Source organism: Eleginops maclovinus, chromosome 18, assembly GCF_036324505.1.
Source record: "Eleginops maclovinus isolate JMC-PN-2008 ecotype Puerto Natales chromosome 18, JC_Emac_rtc_rv5, whole genome shotgun sequence".
Lineage (NCBI taxonomy): Eukaryota > Metazoa > Chordata > Actinopteri > Perciformes > Eleginopidae > Eleginops > Eleginops maclovinus.
The window spans coordinates 15,882,683-15,909,692 of NC_086366.1; the positions used below are offsets into that span (position 1 = coordinate 15,882,683).

At 39.1% G+C, this 27,010-nt stretch overlaps 1 protein-coding gene across 7 annotated transcripts in view; it reads left to right on the forward strand.

Annotated features, from left to right (window-relative positions):
* The window catches only part of ncam1b (neural cell adhesion molecule 1b), a 66,534-nt gene that overhangs the window by 28,406 nt on the left and 11,118 nt on the right, over positions 1–27,010 (forward strand). For 4 of the 7 annotated variants that reach the window (XM_063907441.1, XM_063907440.1, XM_063907436.1 and 1 more), the window contains exons 3-15: positions 1,240–1,449; positions 2,506–2,649; positions 3,813–3,950; positions 4,290–4,407; positions 5,951–6,111; positions 8,609–8,751; positions 10,523–10,546; positions 15,811–15,840; positions 19,769–19,919; positions 21,036–21,223; positions 21,589–21,685; positions 22,962–23,132; positions 23,633–23,761. In XM_063907441.1, the coding sequence (XP_063763511.1) occupies positions 1,240–1,449; positions 2,506–2,649; positions 3,813–3,950; positions 4,290–4,407; positions 5,951–6,111; positions 8,609–8,751; positions 10,523–10,546; positions 15,811–15,840; positions 19,769–19,919; positions 21,036–21,223; positions 21,589–21,685; positions 22,962–23,132; positions 23,633–23,761 (1,704 nt within the window). The remainder of the gene's footprint in view (positions 1–1,239; positions 1,450–2,505; positions 2,650–3,812; positions 3,951–4,289; positions 4,408–5,950; positions 6,112–8,608; positions 8,752–10,522; positions 10,547–15,810; positions 15,841–19,768; positions 19,920–21,035; positions 21,224–21,588; positions 21,686–22,961; positions 23,133–23,632; positions 23,762–27,010) is intronic. The other 3 variants (XM_063907438.1, XM_063907437.1, XM_063907439.1) reach the window with 3 other exon arrangements.

Sequence of the window (27,010 nt, forward strand, 5' to 3'; positions counted from 1 at the left end):
CCGGCTAATCGGCTAATGAAGAATTAGTCGACAAATGTTTTTTTCACAGACTAACGATTAGTCGACTAATGGGGGGCAGCCCTACTAAAGATACTGTAAGGCTTACAGTAATAAAAGAAAAGAAGATGCAAACATACAAAATGCCAACAGACATGTATTTTATGTTGTTTATAATCGTATTCAATAGCTTTTATTTAATATTTTGTAAGTACATTGTTCTTGAACAAAAGCATTTTCCTACTTTTTATATTTGCAACATGTTACGTAGAGATGTACAAATAATTTAATATTAAATCCTAGAATAAGTACTTTCCAAAACACTAGTATTATTATTGTATCAACACATTATAAAGCCATATTTAAAAAAAGTTTACATCCTGATTATTGAGGGTACTAGGATACTAGGATGTGCGTATTGCAATAACAACAGACGACACAGTTTATCCACGGATCTGTTTTAAGCTTCTTTTTTTTATCGCTCACGATTCAGTTTCACCCTTACACACATCCCAGAGGAACCGTTAGAGGTAGAGTCTCCATGTGAGTGCAGGTCTCTAAATTGGGGAAAATAATTCCTCTCTGGGTGGCGATGGCGAATGGATGATTTATATGTAAATGTGGATTGGATGGCCTCAGAGCCAATCGCCACATCTCTAGCATACATGTTATTAATCTTATAAAGGATCCCCCTTATTTGTATGAGACTCCCTACCTTCCCAGACGTCATTGGTACCGTCTACCGAGCATCAGTGATATTGGTGAGGTGAGGCGTCGGCAAAGAGCTTAAAGATTAATATTAAAAAAGAATATCTACCCCGGCAACAGCCTGTTCATCTGGCTGCCGTCTGCCAAGCAATACAGAAGTTTTCGCTGCTGAACCACCACACTATTGAGCAGCTGTTCGAATTCTCAACTGAAAAACAAGTTTTCTTAAGTAGAAAAAGGGAATACCATTGCATTTTTCTTTTTTACAATTACCACAAATTAACCCTGATATCTTGCTTATATCCTGCCTATCCTTTCGTCCCCATCTGTTCGAGGAAAAAGTGGATGGATGGTGTTTTTTTGTTTGACTTTTATGTTTATAAAGAGCTAAAATAAACACAAACACATGCTTGAGTCCAGGCAGGAGCATAAACAACAATGTACAGTCTGTGGGCACGGCCAACCTCCTCGTGTTGAGTGCGTAATGTACATTTTAGATATTGGTTTTAAAAATCCTCTCCACTCTGCTCTCAGTTGAAGGCGTCGCTAGGCACATAGAATGGTTTGGACCGAGTGGGGACAGGATAGAGCCGAACAGACCAGACATAACTGTGAGCCGTAACGATGAGTCATCGTCCACTCTCACACTCTACAAGGCTGGGACTGAACATGCAGGGACATACAAGTGTGTCGCTACCAATGGAGACAAGCAGGCAGAGGCAACTGTCAAAGTGAAAATCTTCCGTAAGTATTTTCTTCACCCCCATGCACTCTACAAATTATTGAGTGGCAAGTACACAGCAGAAGAAAAAAGTCCTGTCTATTGAACTCGTAGTATTTTATTGACTGCTCAAGGGCAGCACATTACTCTTTCTCTTTTCAAGTGAGGGTGGATTTTTCATCAGTTCAATAAACGGTCGGAAGACCATTAGAGGGCTGCTTAATGATCCTGTCTGTTGTGCAGTTCTTGTGAGTAATGGCTTTTATTTTCCATGAATGCCAAGCATCAGCAAATGTCTATAAGAGATGAAATCCTTTGCCTAACACAACTTTTCCTGTTATTTCATTTTCTTATTTTAGGCTTATTATTGCAAGTGGTCAGCCATGTGCATACTGCATATTAAAATCAATATACAGTCTGTTGCGAAATAAGATTGCCGTTTGAGTTTCTAATTTATATTTTTCTTGCCTCAATAAATGTGAATTGGAAAGTTGTTTTTTAAGAAGGAAAAGTAACTTTTTAGATGTGAAGGACTTGAGAACTCATACTCTCACACCATTTCAGTAATCAATATACTGCTATCTTCAGAGCAGTGACACACATGCCAACTTCTGTCACCTATTGAAGTATGGCAGCAGTTTGCATATTTTCATATAGCTGCTGTTTTGGGCCTTATTGTTTACATTGTTTCGTGTAGCTCATGTAAATTGCACACTATGTCTGAGAAAGTGTTTAATGTTTAGCTTTGATGAGAGACTGTAGCTGTGGAGGCTTTTTGTGAAGTATCTTTTCCTGTCAGTCAGGTTTGTAAGGTAACGTTATCACATTTTTCTATGTCATGCCAAGCTCTCAGTTAGTGGGTTTTTGGAACAACTGTTAATAAGAAATGCTGTAGCTATGGTAACTAAAAAACTGTGTGACAGGATCTTGATGTAAGAAAGTCCTCCTCACCGTTTTTAAAAAGAAAGCTTATTTCCTATATCAATAAACATGAATACAAATATGTTCTTCACCACAGTCAAAAGAAGATAAACGAAATACCAACGAGTAAAAACATGTTTTTCCATGTCATATTCCAGAAAAAATCACCTTCAAAAGCGCGCCCTCACCCCAGGAGTTTAATGAAGGAGACCAGGCCAACCTTATTTGTGACGTCGTCAGCTCGCCCGCACCCACCGTCTTCTGGAAGTATAAAGGAGCAAAGATACAGATGGAAAAAGATGGTAAGAGCTCCCTGAACAACAAGGGGATCATTTTTCTATTTAACACGATTTGGTGTTCAGCTGCTGCGGTGATTAGACTTTCGTTGAACTCTTTTAAGTTTGTCAAACATTATTTAATGCATGTTGTAAATAGTCTTTGGTATTTGGATGACACGGTCTTATTTCCAAAATGGTTTGCATATAATGCCTTTAAAATATTTAATATAAAGAATCAGAGTTATATCATTTTGATGTATTATCATACCTATATAAACTGTAATATGGTCAAAAAAGGTACAAAATGTACCTTTTAAAGTAATTGAATTGGAGGATAAACTCTTTATGACAACCATCATGAAGCATATTTTAAAAGAAAAGTCTGACCTAAAAATGGGACTTATTTATTCTAACTTTTATGGACAATGACTATTACAAGAACGCAGATTGCCGGCATTAGGGACTTGAATTTGTCCGTGCCCTATTATTGTATTGCCATTCTCCTCCAGGGTTGATCCTGCGCTCTGAAAGGAAAATTAATTTGGTTTGGAATTTGAAAATCCAGCGGATTCTCTGTTATTCACCTCTGACACAGAGCAATATCATAATGTGTTTGGTATTGTTGGTGTTGCTCACGGGAAAATAATAATGCCAGCTCATGTGTGGGTTGCAATAGTATTTTGAATTACTACAAGATTACATTTGTTGGGTTCACTTTTCATCTCCAAGTTAGAGAGCTCTTGTGGGCCATATTCCTGCTTTTCAGAAACTGTTGAATAAGTTTAGGGGATGTTCACTCATATGAATTGGAAAAAGTTGAATAACATATAATCTGTTTCGAATTAGAGCAGTTTTGGATACAAAAGTATCCCCCAGACAGACAGAAATATTGCATATTTTGAGACTAATGTAGCTAGATGAAAATGCAAAATGTAACATTTAGTCTGTAATAATAAAGCAGAGATATTAGTGACTAAATCATACATCAGTGTTGAGATGTTGTCAGCCAGATACATCAAAGTGAATTTAGACTTGTTCAGATGACAGTTTTCTTTATATATGGAGTTTCATTACTTCAAAGTGTTGGTAGCGACACAGCAGCTGTTTATCATCAAATACCGCCTCATTTAAACATGCCAAATATAATGACACATCTAACAATGCATTTGTGTTCTGCTTTTTTTCAGTTCGTTTTAAGGTACTGAACAACAATCACCTCCAAATCCGTGGCATAAAGAAGAATGATGAGGGCTTATATACCTGCGAGGGTCGCCTCATGTCCCGCGGCGAGATTGATCTGCGTATCATCAAGGTCGTTGTGAACGGTTAGCAGCCCTCGCACTTTTTCCTCCTTTTCTTTTTGTTCCTCTGTGCATATTTGTGTGTGACAGGTGTCCCATGACGCTTCAACAAGCTGTATGTCCTCAGAGACTCTGCATCAATGTGGAAACAGTTGCCCTGAGCAACCACTCATCAAAGATGGTCCATGCTAATGAAGTCTGTTTTCCCGCAACTTCTGAGCCGAGCAAATGACGCCTAAAATAAGTGCTCTGAATTTGTCACAACTGCTGTCTCTTTCCCCGGCTCTTTATCTATGACGCTACCTGCCTATGTATGTGTCTACCTGCCAACATATTTTTCATTATCTATCCCTCTCTGTTCAGTTCTCCCGACCATCAGGGTATGGCAGTCAGAGGTGAATGCTACAGCAGATGTCGGGCAGCCCGCCATGTTGACTTGTGCTGTTGATGGCTATCCTGAACCCATGGTGACATGGACAAGGTAAAACTCTGCTGCTAACTGGAGAGACAAATGCTCTGCAGCAGACGGTCAGATGCCGGGACACGACCCTAATAATGTAAACAACAATGTTGGCAGGACTGCATGAAAAGTTTGGTTTGGCTCCTCATCAGTCATTCTTAACCTTAAATACTCTGCATCATTTATATCAGTATAAAACATTGTGTACTTTATTATATATATACAAAATAAGTTTTTTTAAAAGGATGTGAAGAAAATGATATTACAGAACCAGAGCAGGGTTTTGTCCTAACCGGACAACAGCGGCGCTGTGCGCTCGTACCAAAATACCTATTTTGCCTGTTAAATGTTAAAGTGACTCAAGAAAACAAAATTTCTGTTCATCAAAAACTGTATGATTACTCCAAAAATATGAAAATTGTGTTAGAGAGACTTTCAGACGTTAAAGACAGCTTTGTTTTTAAGAAGCTCTGAATAGATAGGGGATGGATGTCCGATGGGTCTGCCGGGGGACAGGCAGGCAGCAGGTTTACACTGAAACTGTGAGTTTCTTTTACTATACTTTTTTCGATAGAGGAAGTAAAGAAACAGTAACTCTGGATGTATTTGTTGTTTGAAGTGCAATACTGTATATGACTCAGCAGCTTTAGGACATGAAGAACCTATTATTTTCCACTTCGCTCTCATGCAGTATTTTCGCCGGAAAGTGGGCGTGGCTGTAATTTGGGCCGGAAGTGGCGTTAGCGCCCTCATACTATATTTTCTAGAAAAACCCCTGCAGAGTATAAACTGTAGGCCAAACACTGTCAATGAAATGCTCACACAGTGACACACCTGCTTCAGTGGACACTCTGGGATATTAGGGATATGGTACTAACTGGTTTATTCATTGCAATGGGATACTTAATCAAAGGCTATAAAAGGTGCATGTAAACAGTGAAACCTGAAGACTGGGGTGTCATCAATAGCCGCACTATTCTGTGTGTCTGAATACAGCCATTGATAGCTTCCTGCTTTGTTAAACTGTTCCTGTTTCTCTCGTTTCCTAGACAGCTGTTGAGTCTGTGTGTGTAGACTGGGGGAGGCAGAAAGTGCAAACAGCCAAAGAGCTACTGTCGGCTGTTTTAGTGTTTTGTCACTCTTTTAAATCATTTTTATACTTTTGCAGCTAGAGCACCTGCGATTTGGTAAAAGAGCTGTTTTTAAAGCCAGAAAGAGAAATCGCAGACAGTTTGAGGCCAGGGAACATTATCTTCTCTACATTGTGGCTGATGGGGACAAACTGTTCACACTACAATGTGACAAAAAGAAAACACACACCTTTTTTGTTTGAATTTACTCTGAACACCAAAGGTCAAAACAAAAACATTGATTTTCAGCGTTCCATTTTTATAACTGTACTTCTACTTCACCATGCTATCTTTTAGTCATTCCCCGGTATAGAAACTACTAAAAGATGTAAGGGATTAGGAAAACGGTTGTCTTGGTAAAGGAAAATCCAGCAGTTTAGAAATGATGTGTGTCTTGGAGTGGATAGATAGATAAAACCTGATGTTTTTCACAGGAACAACATGGTCCTGGAGGCAGGAGAGAAGTACAGCTTTAACGAGGACGGCTCAGAGTTGACATTAATGGAAGTAACCAAGCTGGATGAAGGAGAATACACCTGCATTGCCAAGAACAAGGCCGGGGAGAGCGACCAGGAACTCAGTCTGAGAGTGTTTGGTAAGATGCTTCATATATACCCATACATGAACCAATGTGACAATATAAAATGTTCCAAGTGTGTGGGAATAAGTACAAGAGTCTGTAGGTGGGGGAAGAACAATAGTATGGTTATGCGTCTCTTTTCAAATGGATACAACATGAGGTGTTGTTTCAGTGTGGGTTGTGGTTGTTTCATGTAAAGATGAAGCTTAAGGATCCTGAGAACTGGGCAGGTGGGATGAGGTAATCTCAAATCTATGAAGCATTCTTCTTTTCTCCTTCTCTTTTGTCCACTAGGTTGTTGTTGTTTTTCTTTCGTCAGGTAGCTTCAATCACAACACCACAATATCAGCGCATGTAGCCAATTAAACCTACTATGAGTTATCTGGTTCAATTTATTTCCCACACAACGGAGGTGGATTGTTAGAGCTAAACGATAATCATAAAAATGACTCAAGACAGCTTTCAAAGCACATTGTTTACCTCTTTAGCAATACTTAGCTCATTAACTCGAACATTTTCTAGCACTCACAAAGCTCTGGTCTACTTACATCAAAGTGGGAAAGATGTAATCATGCTTTTCCTAGTACCCTGCCACACTGAATATGAAAGCTGTGTAAATGTGTCTCCCCTACTGTAAGCTGATTGGAGTTCTTAAATGTTTAGTACCTGATCAGATATATTTTCCTATATACTACAGATGCATGGTGCACACTTGGCCTTTAAATCGCCTTAAATATGGTTTGAAATACGACATATTCCTCTTCTTACTAAATTAGCAAGAGCCCCCACTCACACTCAATTTAAAGTTACTGGTCACTGATTATAATCCTGTGCGGAGTGTGTCCCTGGGTCATTTTCGCCCCAACCTCTGTTATATTTACAACCACAATAACCTGTTTCAAGTACTATTCCTATTCCCTCCTGTTATTTAAATCTTCTTTGGAGGGTCTCCCTTTTGTTTTATTCAGGGTTTTTTTCCCCGATTCAGAGCAGTTTCTTTCTCTACTTAATTTCCCTTTTAACCAGTTAAGTATGAAATTTGACTTCTGTGTGATAATGGAGATAGATGGCAGCATGCCAACACTCAGTTTGTTTTTTAACTCAAATGTGCCTGTCTCTCCCCCCACATGTCCCCTTGAACTCCCTGTGTCTCCCGTTCAAGCTTTGGCTTTTTCTTTTGGCTTAGTAAAAACTGTCCATTACAGACAGTCCTGCATTTTCCTGATGGATAAATGCCGTCTAGAAATAAATTACTGAGAAATACAGTGCATATTTACTTACTCTCCCCACACCCATCAGCATACTGTAGGTCTCTAAGTGTTATTTATCAAGAGTTTTAACACTCAACACCCAGCTTCATCTGGTTTGGATGGGTGTGTTTTGATCACGTTGATTGACAGTGCAGGCAATACATGCAAATAACTTCAACACTGTCATTTGTTTCACATAAAACACTTTAGATTCTACTTAGTTCACTGAAGTAACAAAAAAAGTTCAGGCCTCAAAGACCTCTGAACTCGTCTTAGGTTTGGAGAAAAGTGTGTTTCATTTCCAGAGTGGAGCTGCAACGTTAAGAACAATTTAATTTTAAATCTAGACATTAGCGTTAGGCAGCAGCTGCTTCTAAGAGACGGAATGCACCTGGAACGTACTGTAAGACGCTCGGCTCACTTTACATTCTGACACATTAAAAACTGCTGTCCACACATTTGTTTGCGCCGTGATGTGGTCCTTTCAGCTCAGAATGCTGAGTCCTAGAGAATGGTTCCAGTGGCTTTCCAAAAAACAAGGGAGAGCAAAATGGGTAACATAAACATAGCTGATAGCATCCATTAAAAATGATAATCAACTCTGCTACCACTCCCCGATTGTGAAAAATAAATGTTCCTAAAAGCAGAGAAACACGAAATAGCATAGCTTGTTTTTTTGTTATAAATATCACAAGCATTCAAAACATGGTTACAATTGTTGGTAAATGTTGTAAGTGACATGGTATTCACTGTATTGAATGAGCTAACATTTGAAGGTACACATGCATTGCTTAATACATGCATTCTGCCTCTCTGAGGTGGAGAGAATAAAATGAAAGCACTGAGTAATGCTCAACCTCTCTCTTCAGGAGGAGCACTTGAATTTGCTTCGCTCTGCACATGCCACAGTTTTGGCAACGTGCTGTGCTTTCAGGCTGGCTCAGGTGTACAGCTCTTTCAAAAGTAAACAAAACTGAAGACCGGCTCCTTTGAGATAGTCTAAAGAAAATGTTACATGAATTAAGTTTGGATCCACACACCGTTATCGCATCTTTGCCACTGTTGAGACTTGAAAAGAAAATACAGTTTTGCTGCCATTAAAATCCCCCCGTCACCTGTCAAGCTTCTGATCCTCCCCCTTCCTTTCAACTCATCTCACATCCTCAGAGTTTCTCATTTACTTTTCGGTACTTGCTGCCAAACCACCTGGCTTGTCTTTTTATGGTAGTGTCATTGTGACTACTTTTTGTTTGTGTTTACAGTGAAACCTAAGATCACTTACATCGTGAACCAGAGCTCCTTCGAGATGGAGGAGCAGGTGACTCTGACTTGCGAGGCATTAGGAGATCCCACTCCCACCATCAGCTGGAGTTTCGGTGAGCGTGTCTTCACTGAAGGAGAGCAGGTAATACAATAAAAGCAGCATTGATGTCCATAGCTCAATATCTTCATCTTGAGTAGTTGGTTCTGATCCTTTAGGGCTGATGTCCTGCAAGCTCTTTTCCTCCTGGAGTTAATGAACCAAACTTGGTGAAACATACACTGATATTATCTGTGTCCCAGTTGCATACTTCACAGAATTTCTGAAATTATAATTTATCTTGATTATTTTTCACAAGAAACACGTACACCAGGGGTGTCCATTTTTACTACGGGCCACATACAGAATAACATACGAAGGGCTGGGCCCCTCACTAGTGGTGAGGTATTTTGCCTCATAAGTGAAGTTAGGTTAGATTATGTTATACTGTATGTTAGCAAAATCAATCAAATGTAGGAAAATGATGCTTGATACTTTACTATGCTTTAAGAGAACAAACATCACAGCTCTCCATAGGGGTTCATTGATTTTGTTACAAAAAGTGTTTGCAGCTCATTCCTTCAAACAGAAGCCTGAGATTGCTTATAATGAAAGGGAAATATGAAGGGTCTATTAGATACTGGGCTTACTTAAGTACGATTTGTTAGAAAATGTTTCTCAACTTTAATTGACTTAATTTATTTGAAAAGTGGGCTTATAAACACATACTGTGTAATACTTATTTATTTATGAAGAACACGTTTCAGGCGAGGGCCTTATTCCATTGTACTTTTAGAATTTGCTGAGGGCCAATTCAAAATGGACAAAGGGCCACAGTTGGCCCCCAGACTAGTTTGGACACCCCTGATGTACACCCTAGGGAAAAAAGATACTCTACCACTAGGTGCATGAAAGAGGTGTATTGAGATTAGAAAATAATGAACTTTCACATAAATTCACAACATTTATTTTACCTGTAATTTGTGCTTCTTTCATATTGTTAATTGGTGACACTGAAGTTTGAATGTATGCTACAAAACCAAACAAATATCTTGCTCAGGCTTAATTATAGCTCCTTTTTATAATGCCTTGGCCTGTGATGTATAATTGGGAAGCATTGACTAGTAATCACCAAGGCAGAACACAAACCTGCAGGACATCGGCGTCCCAAGGAGAGGAATTGAATACCTTTAACTTAAATTCAAGAGGTATATTGATTGTGCACAGGTGGGGGACTGCTGCAGTGTCCTCAGCAAGATTACACACTGCTGATTATTTCTCTTGAATTAGCGGCTCCTGCTAGATGGCCCAAAGGATCTCATGTAATTAGCCACAGTAATGTGGAGTACCCCAATGAGTTTTCCCAAATGTCAAGAGAATCTGCATCAGAAACCCAATTATAACATTCCCCAAATAACCATGCAATTTGAGGCCAAAATTAAACTTTGTCCGCTTCTCCTAATTGTAAAGTATTTGCTAGAATGAATACTCAGAATGATCAAGTGTTTGTTTAGCATTTTCAATCTCCATTATCATTATTCTGCTCATGCTGGGGATTGAAAAGATACATTTAGTATGATTATCTCTGGATATTCTGCTATCATCTTTTTCATTTGTTTTGAGCTAACTTTTTAAGTAACCATTACATCATTGATACAATTCCCTTTTTGTAATGTGTTCTACATTATCCCATGTGCAAACCATCTGAAGCATTGCATACCTGATTGGTATTCTGGTGCATCTATTGCCCTCATGACCCGCTCTTTCGAGGTCTTGGCATTTCCCCCTCATTACCTCTCAGCTTCAGAGGTAAACTGTAGTTCATGGAGGAATTCTGGAGCCAGTCCATTACATGCACTACATTTTCTTCCTACAGGCACATCTAAACAGGATCTATCAGGTAGGAAATCTGCGTGGCACAGAAATGTACTGGAGTAGTGTTGCAAAGTATTTCCTCCAGATTTGACAAAAACCCCTTAGTGAAATCAAATAATCCTCCTTTTTTATTAAAAAAATTACCCAGCTGTTTCTTGAAAGCCCCAAGGAATGATCTCATCAGAGTTCATGGAATTGATTCGACTGCTGCATGCCTCCCAAATATAGGCCTGAAAGATGTCACACTGATCTTGTGATAGCAAGTGTGTGGAGCTTATCTCATGAGATCAGATGACAATTTAGTTAACAACTGTATAAATGAGAAATGCCATTTCTGTGTCGCTGTTGCCTGATCATTTCAAACTTTACATCACAGCATGAGGATTAAAGCTCAGTCTGTCTGTCATCTCCATTGTACTGTAGATTGTCTAACATTCATGTCAGCATCACTTGAAAATGGAGGGTTAAAGTGCTTCACCTAAAATCCTTTGAGCATCAAACGCACCCTGCAGCCCAAAAGGACAACAAGTGTTTTTAGAGTACTGATCCTAAAGGTGGCAGAAGTGGATTATGCTTCGATAAGAGGTTTATTGGGCCTTTATCCAAGTGTGAAAACTGGTTGCTATTGTAATCCATTGTAATGGACAGGATTTCAAGCAGCCACTGTGCCCTCTACAAGCCTACAGAGTGTTTGATATTCAAAAATAGGTTTTGAGTGAAGCATCACTTCGAGTGCAAAACACGCTACCACCATCTGACGCACGTCACGACAGGCCTATTTTCTTCTGTGTAAACCCACACACACAGGGGCGAGGCTACACTAAACGCAGTAACAGTTTACACCCAGATCCTGTTATCCAGTACAACTACAAATCATCCCCCCACCTCTAATCTCTGCAGCTTGTAGCCCTGTTGAGGTGCAGCATCATGGCAGTATGTTTTGCGCCTTAGTCTGGAGTATGTTTAGTGACCCATGGCATCTTTCTACAGCCGTCATCAAAGAAATGATTAGCAGCCTTACTGACTAGAAGGAGTAGATTTATCTTCCTTATAGTTCTGATTATCAGCTGGGAAAGGACCTCCCTAACGGGGCTCTGATAAATGCATGCTGGGACGGCTGGTAATTGTTTAACTGTCTTGTTCTGTTTGTTCATCTGATGTCCGTCTGTCATGCTATCTGTCATCATCATCACAACAGCTGTATTTCATCCAGGATGGAGTGATAATTGAAACAGCATTCGTTTGGGGTGGACATGTTGACTTAATAAAAAACAAAGGCAGCTGTTTTGTTTTCAACCAACCTCTAAGCGGTGCCGTGAAGGATTTGTATCATTTATTCATCAATGGAAGATCTTTGTGTTGGTCAGAAAAACCGGTACAGATCTGTGCTGTGCCATGATAGATGTGTGGTGGTGACAAATATACAGAATTAATTAGCACTTAATTTGAATGTGTTTTCAGTTCTTTGGCTCCCTAGCTGGTCATTTCTTGTTGAGTAATACAGCGCATCTAGGACATGGTGTTTGTTTTTTTGCAAAACTCAATGATCATTAAAAGAGTACAGTTTATTCCCATACAATTCTTAGCCTTTTTTTTGTCATTTTAATAAATGAATTCACTTCTAACTGTTGCTTTAGGACTGGTAGCAGTTTAATCGCAACACTTAAGTGAGGAATTTACATTTTCGAGGGACCTAAACTTATTTCAGGGTTCAATACTCAGTCTGATTATAATAAAAAGCTACCAATTTGGAGAAAAAAAACGTGTTCAGAAATGAAACATCAGAAATCATTTGTTAATGTTTGAAAGCTAGAATAAAGCCTTTAACAATCCTGACAAGGAGGTTTCTGCTGCTGCATGTGAACATAAGAAGAACAAAGCTGAAGGTGAAGGTTTTAATATCGTTATCCTCATCTTTCCTGTTGGAGCTATACTCGTAATGCAGCAGGTGGTCTCTTTCTCTGACGCACAGGATATTAAATTACTTTATAATGTTTGAGCAAAAACATCGGGATTAGAGAATACTTTAAGATACTGTTTTTCAATCATGTAAGAAACCAATGTTACATCTTATACTCTGTGATAAAACATGCGCTGTGGGTTTGAGATCCTGTCTGGCTATGTTTTCTTTTGTTCATGTCATGTCTTAAAGGTTAACCTGCAGAGAGACAAATTAGTTCTGAATAAGCTTCCTCACAAAATGTTCAGTTTTGACACTCAAAAGCTTTGTTCTATAAATGAAGAAGATTTAGAGTGTATTGTACAATACAGAAAAGCAGCAGTGCTGTTCATTATAACAGACAGGATGAAAGGGTGCAAATTCAAAAGGTGTTGATCATCGTAGAGTTATGTTTCAAATTCAAAGTGACACTTATCTGAGGACAGTTTTGTTTTTGTTTATACTGTATTAATAACATTTTTATTTTTTAAACTCTAACCAACCCTACGTGAAGTTGTTTCAGTCCTTTAAATGCATTAGCTGGAAGGCATTGTAGATAAGTGTGTTTGTTTAATAACTGAAAAATGTAAATGAGGTATTTATCCACGCTTTGTACATTATCTACATAATGAATGTTTGACTTATTAAAATAAATATTTAACATTCTGCTTGAGTATAAAAGCTCTAATTATCAGAACAAATTTCAAGTTTTAAGGAGTTGAGGGAGTTGAAAAGGAAAGAACTCATTATGGAACTTGTAAGCACATTAAAGTGTGGATTTGGTGATGGCACATGACTCTTATCTTTGTTTTGATAAAAAATGTAAGTCTCAGGACACAAATCTGCTTTTAAGGCCTGCTCTGCCTAACATCCAGAAGGCCAGTTAGAAAAGAAGGTCATGATTATTTAACGAGTAATGAGATGCTTAAAGAAAATGTGTAATTAATGTGGTGTGGCAAGGCGTCTGGAACAGAGGAATGCTTTAAGCATAGCGTGCCAATGCAGACAGAGCATTGTTTTCTCCAAACACAAAAGGCCTTTACAGCAGCAAGCTGCTCCCCCAGTAGTGGGGTGATGTAAGGCTTTCTTCACTGAAACGCAGTTTTCTGTGATGTGCTGGCAGAGGCCCTGAGCTCTGCAGTATATGACACAGGACCATGACGATATGCATAGTCATCAGTTTCAGTCAGGCGTCACCCACCAGGGTTCTGTACATATAGTGTATTGTGTTTGTATGTCTCCTTCTTTGCAGCACTGCCCTCTTCATGCTGAATTTACTATTCATGTCAGAACAAAGAGCAGGGATAATTTCCTATGGAAAGGAATAACAATGTGCAGGAGAAATGATCCCATGGGAACCATCATTATATTGTTCCAAGTGTTTAGCTTGCAGGAGTGATTTTGTTTTGGTGTCTTCCGCTTTGCCCGCTTGCATTTGCTGCCGTTGAGTTGTCCTTTTGTCTTAAACAAACACCTGTCACAGATATGACGGGGGTACTTGTCCGCTCACTTACTGCAGGAGCGTCGCTGCAGAGAGTGTGTGTGTGGACGAGGTGGCAATGTTCCAGACTATTAAGTTGCATGTTTTAATTGGACCACCGCTCATTCTCAGCACTGTGGTGATATAAAGCCAACTGCTGTTTGTAATGATGTGCAGTGCAGTGTTTTACTGTGACAGTAGAGGACTTAACAATGCTCTTAGGAGCACACTGAAATTAGACTTGCACATTGGGCTCTGCATATGATTTGTCCAATAAGGATTTCATCGGATAATTTTTTCGCCTGCTTCTTTCCACAGTAGAAGGTGAACCAGGTTAGTCAGGGAATTCGAGCGCACCATATGCTCTTTGTGTTATTTAAAAGCCGCCAGATGGATTATGATTGGGTGATTGTTTAAAGGGAATTAATTGATAGTTTGATTCACTGTTTTGCCCCCTGCAATTATTCCCGCAGATTGTTTTTGTTTACTTGACATTTTCTCGCAGTTGCACCTGATGAAATAGCTGTTCATCCTTTTGCCTGTTGCGCTTCAACACTTCTTCCGCTATGCGAGCCATCACATCCCATTGTCATGCTTAACATTTTCTCTTCTGCCTCCGTAGAAATCCATAGAGCATGCTTTCTGAAAAGATTTTCGTATTGTGGGGTTGGGCTTTTCGGGTGTTTTTATGATTTAACTTGACGTGGCATGTTGACTAGAACACTTCTTGTGTTTGTTTGTTACCCAGAGGTTTGATTTGATATGTAATGATGTGAACTCATTCTGTATTCAGTGGACTGTGAGATATGACCAACAAGATTATGACAATCCCTTACTTTATCAGAATCCTTGTTATTCCTAAAGTCTTCAGGAACTCTAAATGACTTGATACAATGTTATTTATTATACTTTTCTGAAAAAAAAATGAAGTAATTATTGGAACGAAATAAAAAAGACAGGAGAACTGGACTACTATGCTTCAATATTAGATTGTTTCACTACATTATATAAATGAAGATTTAATACTGCTATTCTTTAATAACTTAAGTGCATCCCTTCTTATAATACAGAACAGAAAATGTTCAGATTGATAAATATCCACTATCAGATGAGTCTTTAAACAATGAAACAAAAAAAGCATTTGATTTCAGACAGTAGAACAAGTACTGTTAACATTCAGAGCGGGACATTTGAAGCTGGCCACATGTAGGCACAGATTTATTTCCAGGTGTCACACGGGGTGCAGAAAGAGCTGAAACCAAAATTGCTTCTTTTACTTCACTCATTGCTCATGAGAAGCACAGCAAGCCTTGATGACTGCGAACTCTTGTTTCTCAGTGTAGGAAAGGCTTTGTATATTCACCAATACACAACAGTGCTAGAGAGAAATATGTTTTATTGGATTTTATATTATCATTATTCCTTCGAGGCTCTAAAATGGATTGTGAGCTGATAATTGCCGTACTACCTTTAACAAAAGGGCGACATATCTCTGTTGTGCAGCGTAATGGATTCACCATTTCCTGATAAACCAATAACCTTCTTATCTGTGAGCATTTCCGTTATCGTGATGCCAATAGACGTGCTCCCTTGGGGGTTAGAAAATGTCTCGTTCCACCGTGCTTTGCAAAAAAAAACAACACACTGTAAAATCCCACAAAAATCCATCTTTTAAAAGAATAAACTCCTGTTGTGACATAACAGGCTTCTCCATTAGGTAATCCAAAGCATACCTTTTATTGCATCTAAAAACGTTCAGCTCAGGGACAGTGAATGAACGGAAAATAAACTGGACACTTTTCCTGGATGAGAGTTACCATCTAAGAATTGCTCTGCCTTTTGTTTGTCGTTGTGTCTCTGTCTTCTGCAGGCATCATGGACTCGGCCCGAGCAGCACAAGGTATTCTAAATGCATGACTTTTTCCTACACCCATCCATCTTTCATGTCAGGGGAATATAATTGAATTCTGGATGGATGCAGATCAAGATTCTTGATCAAATCAGGGTCTGGGAGAGTATGAACCCTGAGAAAGATGCAGATGCCTAACTGGCCTGTCTGTCACTATTGTTTGGTTTGACCTATTTGGTTTCCATACTTTCCCATATATTTTTTTGTCAAAGCAAACTTTTGCATGATTAAATATGATGTATGACTTATCTTCTTGACACCTTATGGATGTTGATGCATTGTTCTTTTATATGCAGTTTTTCAACCTGTTTTCTGCTTAGTTTTAGACAGATTTTGTTCTCGAATCTGTCTGTCCTCTCACACACGTCTCCAGATCTCACTTGATCTGATGCAAATTCTCAATCATACCTTCAACATCTTAGTTTCGTAGCTCTAATTTATGCGACCAAAGATGAATGAATAGCTATGCAACTGAAAATGAGAGATGACTTTTCAGCCCAGTGAATCAGAGCCAGGGACTGCTCCATTGGCAGGAGAGCACACTACTTGCTTACTTCACAATTAAATATATGCTTCCAAACTGGAGAAATTTGGTGCAAAACTCCACTTTATCAATTCTAATTTTAGTGTATCACACTTAAGGACAGTACAGATTCCTCTTGTAGTCGACGATCAGCTCATCACTGTTTCTGGAGCAAGATCAAATGTTAGGCTTGCCATTGTTATTTATAATTTCGTACCATTTGACAGGAAATGAATACATATTTTTAGACCATTTGGTTCCTTAAATAGAATTGCTATTTTCGAATTGCAGGGAGCTCTGCACATCAAGTGAACTGGTCTTTTCCTTTAGCGCCTCTCTGTAGTTGTGAAAGAGGGTCATTTTTAGCACTCCCTGTTTCCAACAATCACTGTTGTCAATGTCAACGTCAATATTGACATCTCCTCAATAAGCACAGTTACGATTACAATGTCTAAAAGAAAAACGGTATCCACTTGGTCCTGTATAATCATCAGTTGATAACAAAAAAACCAAATTGCTTTACACACTCCGATACAATAGGTGGCGCTATTCAGAGTTTAAATTATGTTTGCTCTTCACCGATAAAGAGAACAGTGAAGAATAACAAACATGGCATGGTGACTAGAGCGCCGCAGTCAACATTTTTCCTAGTTTCAGAGAAAGACAACATATTCCCTATATCTCTTTTTAGGGGCAATATTTTTGGGGGGAGAAGAGTCGTTGTGTTTGTTTGATAATAATTGTACTGTCAAATTGCTTAGACCAGCTTAATAGAATATTACATTTTCCTTTTCAGCTTATTATATCTTAAACCCTCTTATATTCGCATTTGCAAAAACGACAGGTTACAAACTTTTTTTTTTAAATACAGAAATGTTGGTTATTTAATTGATACTGGTCATAAGAAGCAGGTAATTATTGGTTTTCTAATCAGGTTTTTAAAAATCCATCTTATGAATCCCTGCTTGCTGTGGGAGGTTAGGAAGAACCGTTCTCATCAAGCACATGCTAACGGTAATGTCTATGTTGTGTAAAACTGGGATTAACGCATGGTTGCACCAACATTTGTATGCCTCAGTAGATATATGCTGGCATGGTAGCAACACTTTAACCTAGAAAGAAAGGCCACTGAAATGCATTATTTGGAATATGTATATAATTACTGAGCTGTCAGCTTCCGAGTTTACCACATAGGATAAAGATAATGCAAAGGAAGTACAGCTTTTCCCTAAAGCAAGAACGAACACAGACTAAAAACAGAATTATGGCATGCTACTTTATTTTATGACGCATAAACGTGAACTGTTTTCTCACAAATTATATCTCTGCCCCATATTTGCAGCACTATGGTTTCATGTATCGAGTGCATTGGTTTACTTTAATGGATCAGGCAATAATCATTTCCATTTTCTGACAAAAGTATATGAGTTTAATTCCACCTTCACTCTGAATTGATCAGTGTGTCTCATGATTAACCACGGGAGGAGTGTGAGAATGTGTCGGCAGCTGGTCATTCGACAGGGCATGGGAAGGAAAGTACGTTCAGGGGCAGGTGTATCTGTATGCAGGACCCATTCAGGTTTGGTGAGACATGAGTTTAACATGTCCTCAGTGTATCCTCAATTTTATGCTCTGATGTTCCAGCAGTGTTGCTTTTCTCTGCTAGTGGAGCTGCAGAAGCTGTTGCTCTCTGCTGTCAGTTTGTTCTGATTTATTAGACCCGCTTTTGTCTGAAAGTCTTTATTTTGCTTCCTCCATCTGTTTATTGCGGGTTCTTGCAAAGACATGTAAAGTTGTATTGTACCTCCTTCTTAGAGGCAGAAAAGTCTATGTAATGGATGTTTAATAATGATGTTGCCTATAGACAACCACTCTGGCAGGTTGTGCATTCATTCTGAAAATCAATTGTTATAAAACATTAATGAATTGCAACATTAAATTGCAGTAAAGAGACCATTTTCCTCTTCATGAGCGAAATGAAGGCTGGAGGGAAACTAACCAGATGTTGTTCTGGCTTGGATGACATTTTGCCGCTTTCTCCAAAAGTAGGAGAACACAATTAAAAAGGACTCCGTTTTGAAGCAGATAGTAACTAGGACTTTGGAGGATACATGGAGTGGCATGTTGCACAGATGCAGGAGTCAGAGGCGGTGCCTCAGGGTCACAGGAGAAGGCTTCCTGCACAGGGGTTAGAATAAAAGGCTAGTGTGTTATGTAAGTCTCTCCCTGGTACTGCTACCCGCTTTGCATAATGAATGCCCCAGACATGCTTTGTCTATTGAATTTGAATACAAACTAATGAGGGTTTCTCTTACATGCCTCCCCAGACTGGGCCCTAATTCAATATGTGTAAAAGCATCCGTGCCATTGTTTAGCCTGCAGCTTGGATTAAAGCCATAAAAGCGGCTAAAAGAGAGGCTTGAAAACCTCTAAATGGAAAAATCTACAAAAACATCAGAGCTTACTGTATGAAAGATTCAAATATGAACAGTTGAATGTCCCAAATCTATGAAATAAAGTTGAGACACTTTGAGTTTGAACATTTGCTCTGCTCATTCGAAGCATTAATTAGCTGTTAATTTGAAGGAAATTAAGGTTTCCCAAAGAGCCATGTCAGTAAGTATTGGTCCTGGTCTTCTTCAAGAGAGGGAAATGTGGTCCATCTGAAAGTGTAGACCCACAGTTTAGGGTCACATGACAACAGCAACCATAACAACACAGTTTTTGACCTTAAAGGTCATGAAGCCACTTATCTCCGGATGTTGTAACCCTGCATATCAAGTTAATGAGACCAGGTATCTGTAGAGGAGGAAGGACATTTACTCGTCTCATTAGCCAGCTGATCGGTTACCATGCCCCTGGTTTCAAATATCTGTTTACTCAATTTGTGGAATATGCTTGTAGTTTAAAAAGCACTGCGAATTAAAGCAAAACTCACCACAGGTCATTAACTGAGAATGTTATACTAAAAGAAATGTGATGGTGTGTAGTTTCACATGTCTTCAACATCAAAGTGTTCATGTGGTATGTAAAGGAAACGCTGTGCAATCTAGCGCCATGCATCAGCATATTAAACAAGTTGGTAATCCCTATGTGTGAAAAGCTTGGGATGGTTTCTAGTGCCTTCTGTCATCTATTATTGATAAGCTCCCCTGTTCTGTCAACTGTGTCCTTATGTTTCCACGTCTTTACCGAGCAGACTGTGCCTTTTTCATTAACGTAATGTCTCTTCTGCTCATTGAAGGCAGGCTTTCTTTAAGCTTTTCTTTTTTTCAGGTCACATCTCTTTGCAGAAATGTGCTTTGTAGATATGCAAAATAGCAATGGAAAATAACAGATGCGAATGCCATGTTTTTTTTTTCTCCCTAAACCAAGCTATTTTCTGCTCCCATTTAGAGTGTGGATGGAAATGTAGTGGTGAGGAGTGATGCTCGTGTGTCCTCCCTCACTCTGAAGGATGTCAATTATACAGATGCGGGTCAGTACCTCTGCTCGGCGCGCAGTGCCATTGGAGAGGATGATCAGCCTGCATATTTGGAGGTCCGCTGTAAGTATTTCCTTCTCTTTCATTAGAAGTGTTTCAGCCGACAGAATGAGTGTAATGTACTCGAGTGACTTTCCAGTGATTCACCCTTTCACACTGAACAAAACAAACATTTCCTGAGCTCTTGAATTTACTTTAATTTAAGGTTCTGACACACCAAACGCACATTAAAAAACTAGCCATTATTGTGTTTCCTCACAATGAATACGCCTTGCCCAAACTTGGAACACACCGTTAAGATTACAAACAAAAGTCAACATCTGCGCATTGAGAGAGGAAATTAATCTCCATGACACCTGGTAGTAAAGGGAATCTGGAAAACATATGATATATCATAACCTATTGACTGGGGGCAAATCTCAAAACAAAGCTTGGGAGGATAAAGGTCTCCAAACTCTTCAGGACATTAATGGGGAAAATTGTATTCTCGACTTTCAAAAACTGGCCTCTCAATATAATATTGATCAACACTCTCTCTTCTTTTACTTTAGAATACGGTCTGCCTGTAAAACCTATGGGGTTCCCTGGGGGTCCGATTTGAAAGAACATCCTATTCTGAGTTGGGTGTGAAGTGCTCCCAAACAGTTTTGTTTATTTATAACAATCTTAACTCCCAGAAATATATGCCTACGTACATCAGGCATGAAAGCATTGGATAGGGAAATATCCACTTTTGGACAAGAATTGGATTGGGATGCAATTTGAGTTAACGTTAAGGGTGCTGCAAAAAACACAAACCATCAGTATATACATGGAAGATCAGGGGTGGGTGTAGGGTAGAGGGATTGAATAAATCGAAAATGTCGTGCAACCTGGATTGTATTCTATACGGTGTTGTAAATTGATGATGTTGCCATAAAAGATGTATGATACAACAACAAAAAAAGGTATGAAAAACATACATTAAAACAAAGCTTTCTTACTCACCACCCAAGGGGTGATAGGGGCCTATGTTTGCAGGACACAGCCCAAAAACATTGTAAACAAACCTTCACCTCAAAATTGATCGGGTTGGCGCTTCGGGGCCTTTAAGCCTCACATATTTTAGGCACTGTTAAACCACAGAACCCAAAACTGTTTGGCAGGATGTGTGTATTACACATGCATTTCATCCACTAGATGCCCCTAAGATCCACGGAGCAGTGGCTGTGTACACCTGGGATGGAAATGCTGTCAATATCAGCTGCGAGGTCAAGGCTCATCCCAGTGATGTGTCTATCGCCTGGCTGAGAGATGGACTGCAGCTCCCCAACTCAAACACCACCAACATTAAGATCTTCAGAAGTCCATCAGCCAGCTACCTGCAGGTATGTACACACACACACACACACACACACACACACACACACACACACACACACAGTGTCAAACCACTATTTAAACTTCATAAAGTAAATGTATACACACTCCTTCCATGTGCACACACACATACCCCGTGTGTCATCAACATTTCATGAGCGTAGACTCCGAGTGAGGGGGGTTTCCTTTCAGCTCCATTGTGAAAAAAAAATTGAATGAATAATTCAGCAGCAGGAGAGCTCACAGCAACAAATAAAAATAGGCTACTGTAATGGACAAATAAAAAGGTCACCTTCAGAGTGTTTGACACTCAACTTTGTTTATCTGTTTTGCTACACTGCCCTTCATTTTGTTGCTTTGTTTTCTTCTCCAGATAACCCCTGAGTCAGAGAATGACTTTGGGAGCTACAACTGCAGCGCCTCAAATGAGATGGGCACAGAGTCCAAAGAGTTCCTGCTCATTCAGGCCGGTCAGTGAGTCACTGCGCTCTGTTGTTTTGAATTTGTTTGTGCTATTTGAAGGATTATTGATGATATGTAGGCCGGGAACTTTTTATAAATACTTAAAACAATGTTTTTCAGTTGTAACAAAACACATAGAGTGCCATTTCATTGTAGCGCATGAATTCAATTACAAAGCTTTTCTGGCTTCAGGCTTAAGAAAGAGATTTCACCCATATTCTAAACACATTAGACCAAAACATCTACCGCAACGTGAGATCACACAGAGCTGTGTTTGTTTAGATGGATTGTAGCTTTAGATGAGAAACCAACATTGGGATCAATGAAAACTGAATATATTATCCAGGACTTGAGTTTGTGTGCATTTATCAATTAAAACACATTTTATCAAACGTACAACTTTTGATTGTAGCATCATGTCACTCGCAGCTGTATATTCACCATCACATTAGACAAATGGAGCAGAGGGGCAGAGAGTTAATGGCGCTCTGAGGCCACAATCTGAAGAAAATGAATTGGAAACACCACACTCTTCCCTCCAAGCCAAACACAGGCAACCACAGTAATCACAGTGCTTCATTCATTTCACAGATCAAAGTGATTCAATACAGAACTGTGCTCACACCGGACTGTGTGAATTCAGAACAGACACCAGTACTTTGATATGGCTATTTTCTCCTTTTTTATAAATATTGTAATTTCCCATCAAATAGAGGGAACCGTGGTGGGTGGACCAAAAGGCTAAAACGTGAATGTTAATGAGGAATTAATTGTGTACACAACAGGTGAGACATTTTCAATGCCAATGCAACTTTTATGATTGCATAGAAATCCCAAAAAGCATGTCATTGAGGAACAGCTGTATAGATTATAGATATTGACATTGTATTGAAACATTGCGTAGTGCAAACGTTTTCCAGCTCAAAGATTGATGCCAGCAACACCCCTTTGGTTTTTTTTTCTTTTTGAAGCTCCAACAAGCCGCTTACTATTTTCTGCTTCAACTTGAATCTGTTCCTCACACAAGCATTTGATTGTTTTCCCTACTGTTTTTAATTTCTGAAGTAGTCAAGCGTATGCAGCGTTCAGTGCTTGAGAAACAACAGAACGGTCACAAATCAGGCATTTCTAACAAAGCCGAAGCTGTTTATTTGATGGATTTTTTGACTATTATGACCTGTGAATTCAGTCTGTTATTATAACAGAACAATGGAGTTTGGCAGCGTTGACGTACAAAAACATTACAGTTGTTATGAACACACTGCATTTGCTTTCCTTTAACAGAGGTGCCATCAGCTCCATTCATCAGCGAGGTGAGACCCTTCTCCACCTCGGCTCTGATCGAGTTTGGGGAGCCCGAGTCCACCGGAGGGGTTTCTGTCCTGAAATACAGAGCGGAGTGGAGGACTCAGGGCAGAGGCACCTGGTCGCAATGCGTTTATGAAGTCGGTGATGGTAAGAACACAAAACAAAACAAAAATAATGATGTTGTTGTGGCGAAATATGTCTATTTAATACTACTATGTAATGCTGTAGACTGAAACACACTTTTGATTTGATTTAAAAACTAAATAAGAAGTGAAGGTCAAGCGAGACAATAAGTAAATAAATAAATCACAGTATTATTATGAAATAGCAATTTACTAATGATCAATATAAAGTAATCCTGATCCCAAAAGTAATGTATTGATGAGTATGACTTTGAAACAGCTGTCAGTTATTTCTGTTTCTGTGTATACCTGGTTTAGACCTTTTAGACCATCTCTAAATATACTTATCTGTTTAAACATTGTTGGAATGAAACGCGAATCGGGCTAATCAGTGTTTAACCCTGATGGAATTAATCATTGTTTATACACGTATTGTTTGAACTGGGAGTGTGTTTGTTTCTCTGCCTATCAAAATGATCAAGGTGTTCTCAACAGGGATTGCTCTGCCTCTGATAATTGTTACAGGCTTCAGCAGTGAGGCCACTATCATCGGCCTGAACCCAGAGACCAGCTACGAAGTGAGGCTGTATGCCATCAACGGCAAGGGTGAAGGGGAAAGCAGCCTCCCCAAGTTCTTCAAGACAGAGCCTGTCCGTAAGTGGCACATGTTGCTCTTTTTACAGCACACTGTGGAGCCTTTATCACACCCTTGTCCCCACAAACACACTACCTGAAGTCCTCTCTTCTATGAAGTATTTGTCTATCCCATTACTGGTCTATAAAAACTCAAGTGCAGTCAGCTGCTGGACAGCAAACACACAGCATCTGCATTGAGACTTTTCCCAGCAGTGTCTTCTCATTACATTTAATTTAGCTGACGCTCTTATCCAAAGTGACTTACAATAAGTGCATCCAACCATGACGAAACAAACAAAAAGGCAAGACTCCTGCAGGTACATTTCCTATTTATGAACCCAATCAGATTAAGTGCTACGGCATTAGCTTCACTGAAAGGCAAATATTGTCTAAGTGCTACGTACAGAAGAGTCTCTTTTTTTAAGATCCAGTCGAAAAGCAGGTGAGTTTTCAGTCTGCGACGGAACGTGTGTAGACTCTCTGATGTTTTCCACTCGAGGTTTGTCCTTTTCCAAGTATATTTTGTGTGTTAAGGAGTAAAACCAACAGCAGGAACTACCGACCCACACCTCCTTTTTTTTATGCAAGGAAGTTGAAATCTAATAAATCCGGACACATTTTTGTCACCTTTTCCAAATCGTTTCAGACCATCTGGCTATTAACACATTAATGTCCCAATCTCTTCACACAGGTCACATATGGAGCCAGTCACACAGTGATTTAAAAACAACATCTTTCATGTACAGTATTTTAGTACTCTCATTATGTGTTTGCGAACATTTGAACAGTAGTATTGATTATTCCTCAGTTCTTCAAATGGTAGCCTGGTAGTGAATCTGAAAGCCATCCTTTAGTTGTGAGCCCCCTCTGTTGGCTGCGGAGGAGAGTTTTTGGAAGAGAAGCTGCATCACTCAGTTGGCTCATAATTGAATGTGCCTGTTGACTCATAATTGATCCCATTTCATTGTTGGACATGATTCAGTGTTGTCTGTGTGCTGATCACCTCCTCATATGTTGATTTGATCGTCCTTTTTTTTATTCCATTTGCTGATGTGTCTGTTGTCTGCCTCAGGCAGCACTTACAAAATGAGGTGCTTCATCTCTTATTGCTCACTTCCCATATATTAGGTGGTTCAAAATACTGTTCATACATCAAAATAGTGAATTAAATGTAAAATAACTTCTACTATTAGTTAGTTTTGTTAGCATTCAGTATATTACATTGAACAAATTAATGTATGTATTTATTAAACAAGGACGATGCATACAAATACATTAATCTCAGAAAAAAGAAGAGATGATTTATGCCTGATTTGAGCTAATAGCTCATTTCCATCTGCAGTCCTCAGGTTCATAACAATCAACAAACACTAAAAACTTTTCATATCTGTCACAAACAATTATAAAACAAGATTAAAGTACAGGTCAATAAAATAGTACATAGTACAGTTAAATACTGTTGTATGAACGGTAGGCTAATTAAAAACAAATAACAACAACTACAGTTCCTTTGTTGGAATATTTCCCTTTGTTTTCACTTCCTGCCACCTTTGAATCCTCTTGAGTTTCCTGTGTGCTGCTTCTGTCTCATTCTAACACTAAATGTGGGAATCATTCAAATAAAAGGGTTTCTTTCCTCTTGCTTGACTGGTGCAGTTTGGCAGAAATGCGTCTCACTAAACTCTCCAGTGAAGTGTTATTACAGAGTCATTTATGCAGACAACTGAGTCTGACTGCCTGATATCTTCTCTCTTTATGTCCCTAGATGGCATTTTTCATTTTTACACTGAAGACACAGGTTTGTTCTGTAAAGAGGACAATAGACAATTCGTGTTTACTGCTGTAGCTGTTGTCTTTTCCCACAGGATATGCCCATCCCTTCTAGTGATTAGCTGCATTTATGATCACTTTAAAGCATAGCAAATATTGTTCTTTAGAAAGTGTGACCTTGTATTGCCGGATTATAAATGCTAACTCCTCTGTGTATGTCATCCGTAGATTTTATCTCACCCACATTCTTTGAGTTGACAGCCAAGTTATCAAATTATAACTTTTACTATCACTTTGATTTGCGACTTGTGAATTAATTGACATTATAATGAATTAAAACCAGATCGCTCTGCTTCAAAAGCTGCAAATATCCGCTCTGGCTTCATCATTTTACTGTCATTCAGGAATGTTTTAAATGTGGTCTTTTAGCATTGTTTAATCACTTACCTTGCAAATTAAAGAGTCGCTTAACTCAAACAGATAAAGCCGTTACACACATAGATTATTCCTTTTGTGTTTATAGGTATGAAAAGCTGTTGTGATTCCTCATCCCTCTGTTTTTGCTTCTCTCCACTTCATTTATGTTTTCTTTACCTGTACCTGTGTTCTGTCTTTCATGCCCTTCTTCCTCTTTCACTCACATGTGTCATTTCATGTGACTGTTATTTTCCTTGCATGGTCCTGATGATCCCCCTCCACTCTGCAGAAGGTAACATACTGGCGCATATTTCTAGGATAGCAGATCCCTTCACTTTAACCGGAAAATCCCAAAGTTAAACAACACATTAATTGCCTCTATGCAGTCATGTAGTAAACATCTAAACTCAATCCCATTAATCAGTCATGTAGACACTTGCCTCAGCAGGATAAATGAGAGGGAGCCAGAGCTGTCTTCACGGTAATCTATAACAGTCAAGAGTGTTTAATATCAGCATCACACGGATGGTATTGAAAGCTCAATACCAACCCTAGTTTTACGCTGAGTTTTTATAAATCAGGTGTGTGATGAACAGTGTCTTCTAATCACAGGAAAGTCATTCTCACCTCTAAAATATGCCCCTACCGCCAGTTCGCTCTGGTTCTCTTTCAATACCTTGTAGTGGTCCTGCTGAGAGCAATAGTTTCCCTGTGTATTGTTCATCATGTTTAATCTTAAGCTGCATTACAGGCAAAAACCACATTTAACAGTTGTTCTGAAGGCAAGACCATTATGAGTCGGAGAATGAGCACTAACATTATACATCTTTTTCTTGGTGTCTGTTTGTAAATAATGCTTTATTTGTGTTGCACTTTTCTAAGACAGGGTTACAAAGTGCCTCACAGTTACACAGCAGAAGAAAAAAAGCATGTGAATGACTAGTATTTATAACAAGCAGGTTTGAGCTATTTAAATTGAAACGATTGTTTGAGAATAAGAACAAATCAGGCTCAGGAAGCATCAGATGTTTTGGGGAATAAATAGGTCTTGAAACACTGAGGGTTGGCTGATCTGCCCCC